Source organism: Chrysochloris asiatica, unplaced genomic scaffold (genome assembly GCF_000296735.1).
Source record: "Chrysochloris asiatica unplaced genomic scaffold, ChrAsi1.0 scaffold00004, whole genome shotgun sequence".
NCBI lineage: Eukaryota > Metazoa > Chordata > Mammalia > Afrosoricida > Chrysochloridae > Chrysochloris > Chrysochloris asiatica.
Genome location: NW_006408522.1, coordinates 5,567,199 through 5,569,416, shown reverse-complemented (window position 1 = coordinate 5,569,416; position 2,218 = coordinate 5,567,199). Strand labels below are relative to the sequence as shown.

Sequence of the window (2,218 nt, the reverse complement as noted above, 5' to 3'; positions counted from 1 at the left end):
ACAGCGACCCTGTACAGGGTTTCCGAGGGTGTAAATCTTTACGGGAGTAGAAAGCCTCATCTTTCTCCCGCGGAGCGGCTGGTAGTTTCGAACCACAGACCTTAAGGTTTGCAGCCCGATTCGTAACCACTATGCTACCAGAGCTCCTTCATATGATACAAAATTACAAGGGAATAAAAATTTATATAACCCCAGACACACAAGCTCTACTCTCCTGAAGCACTGATGCCATTTTCTTTTGTATCCTTCCAGAGACTGAATGAAGTATGGTGAGGACATAAATACATGGTGTAGTACTGCAGGATAAGTACTGGACTGTTAACCACAAGGTCAGCAGTTCAAACCCACCAGTGGATCCTTGGAAACCCTATGTAGATTCGTTAGGAGTCAGAATTGACTTGAAGGTATTTAACAACAAAAATAGCATTTTAAGACAAAGTCATTTTTAATGCAAAAGTCATGATCCTACATACCTCTTCAAAAAGACATAAAGCTGCTTCATAGAGTGAGCACAAGCCATCAGATGTTCTGGTTGGTTCTCTCCACTGACTCCGATCAGCAGATGATCCCTATAATTAAGACAGTGTGGGATACAATGTAGAAAGGGAAGACATATGTATTAAAATCACTGAAATACTCCACAAAAACATTTATTTCAGGAACTGCTTATATGATTATGTATACTGAGATCAAATCCTAACATCAGCTCATGAAACCTACTTTGACATAAAAGTACTGTAAAAGACCTTACTTTACAGTGAAAACAAATACTAAGAGTTCATTCCTCACTGATTACTAATATTATCTGTTCCAAGAATCACATGGCTCTGGCAAGAGTTTTAGAAGCGGCTGGAGAATTTGGACCTGGAGAGAGAGAGGCGGTGTGCGGACAACAGGGGGGCAGGCTTGCGTGGTATATCCTTTAGTTGATCGATGATGCATGGAAGGGACTGTAACCATGGCAAGGAAACGATATACGACGGGATCAATGTGAAGCTATGTCCTCCCATGTAAACTATCACATAATTCACAATAAAACATTAAAAAAAAAAGTTATAGAAGCGGAATGTACCAGTTACACACTTTGTTGTGATGTGCCATGGAGTCATAGTGACCTTGTACAGGGTTTCCGAGATGGTAAACCTTCATGGAGAAGAAAGACTCATCTTTCTTCTGCAGAAGGGCTGGTAATTTTAAACTGCTGGCCTTGAGATCAGCAGCCCAACAGGTAACCACTAAGCTACCAGAGGCTCCTTGACTGCAATTCAGCATCTTGCTCTTAGCATAGCTAAGGAATCACAGCACCAAGCTGGGACACTAAATGGTTCTAACAGAAATCATTCTCTCACTGATAAATGATATTATCAGAAACTATATTTGATCTCCATACAGTAAGCACTGGACTGTGAACCAGAAGGTCCATGGCTTGAGTCCGCCAGCCGCTCCAAGGGAGAAAGATGAGGGTTTCTGCTCCTACAAAGTTGGAACCAACTTTGCAGCACTTAACAACACTGCCCCTCAAATTTTCCTATCTTTAAATCTTTAGAACACAAATGTCTCTAAGTTACCAATTCTGTAAATTGTGAAATTATCATTAGTGACTTTATTTCAAATTAAACTATATTGTAAAAATACTCATATTCCAGATGATCACCTGGCAGATATACCATAGAAAAGACACTTGCTGTAGAGGGGAGGTTAGACTCGATGTCTTGTAAGAACCCATTCAACTCTAAGATTGCATGATTTTATGAAACAATATCATTCCTAAGGAATGAAAGAAATGTGTTCTTTGGATCAAATGTAAATCTCAACAAACTTCTTCAAACACAATGCCCAGGCTTTAAATCTAGTTTTTATTGTAATGTTGTTGTCAGGTGCCATCAAGTTGGAACCGACTCATAGCGACCCCATGCACAGCAGAACGAAACAATGTCTGATCCTGGGCCAACCTAACTACCACCACCACACTTGATACCATCAATGATGTCACCTGTCTGATCCATCTCGTTGGGGGGTCTTCCTCTTTTTCTCTGACCCTCCACCTTACCCAGCATGACATCCTTCTCCAGCGACTGTTCTCTCCGGACAATGCGTCCAAAGTATGAGAGACGAAGCTTAGCCATGTTGGCCTCCAAGGAGCACTCTGGTTGCACTTCTTCCAAAACAGATCTATTGGTTCTTTTGGCAGTCCATGGCACTTTCTGTATTCTCCTCC

At 41.3% G+C, this 2,218-nt stretch overlaps 1 protein-coding gene across 1 annotated transcript in view; it reads right to left on the bottom strand.

Moving 5' to 3' along the window:
• HERC1 (HECT and RLD domain containing E3 ubiquitin protein ligase family member 1) overlaps positions 1-2,218 on the bottom strand; it is a 257,233-nt gene that overhangs the window by 177,213 nt on the left and 77,802 nt on the right. Inside the window, 1 exon segment of the mRNA XM_006831850.1 lies at positions 474-569. Coding sequence (XP_006831913.1) covers positions 474-569 — 96 coding nt within the window.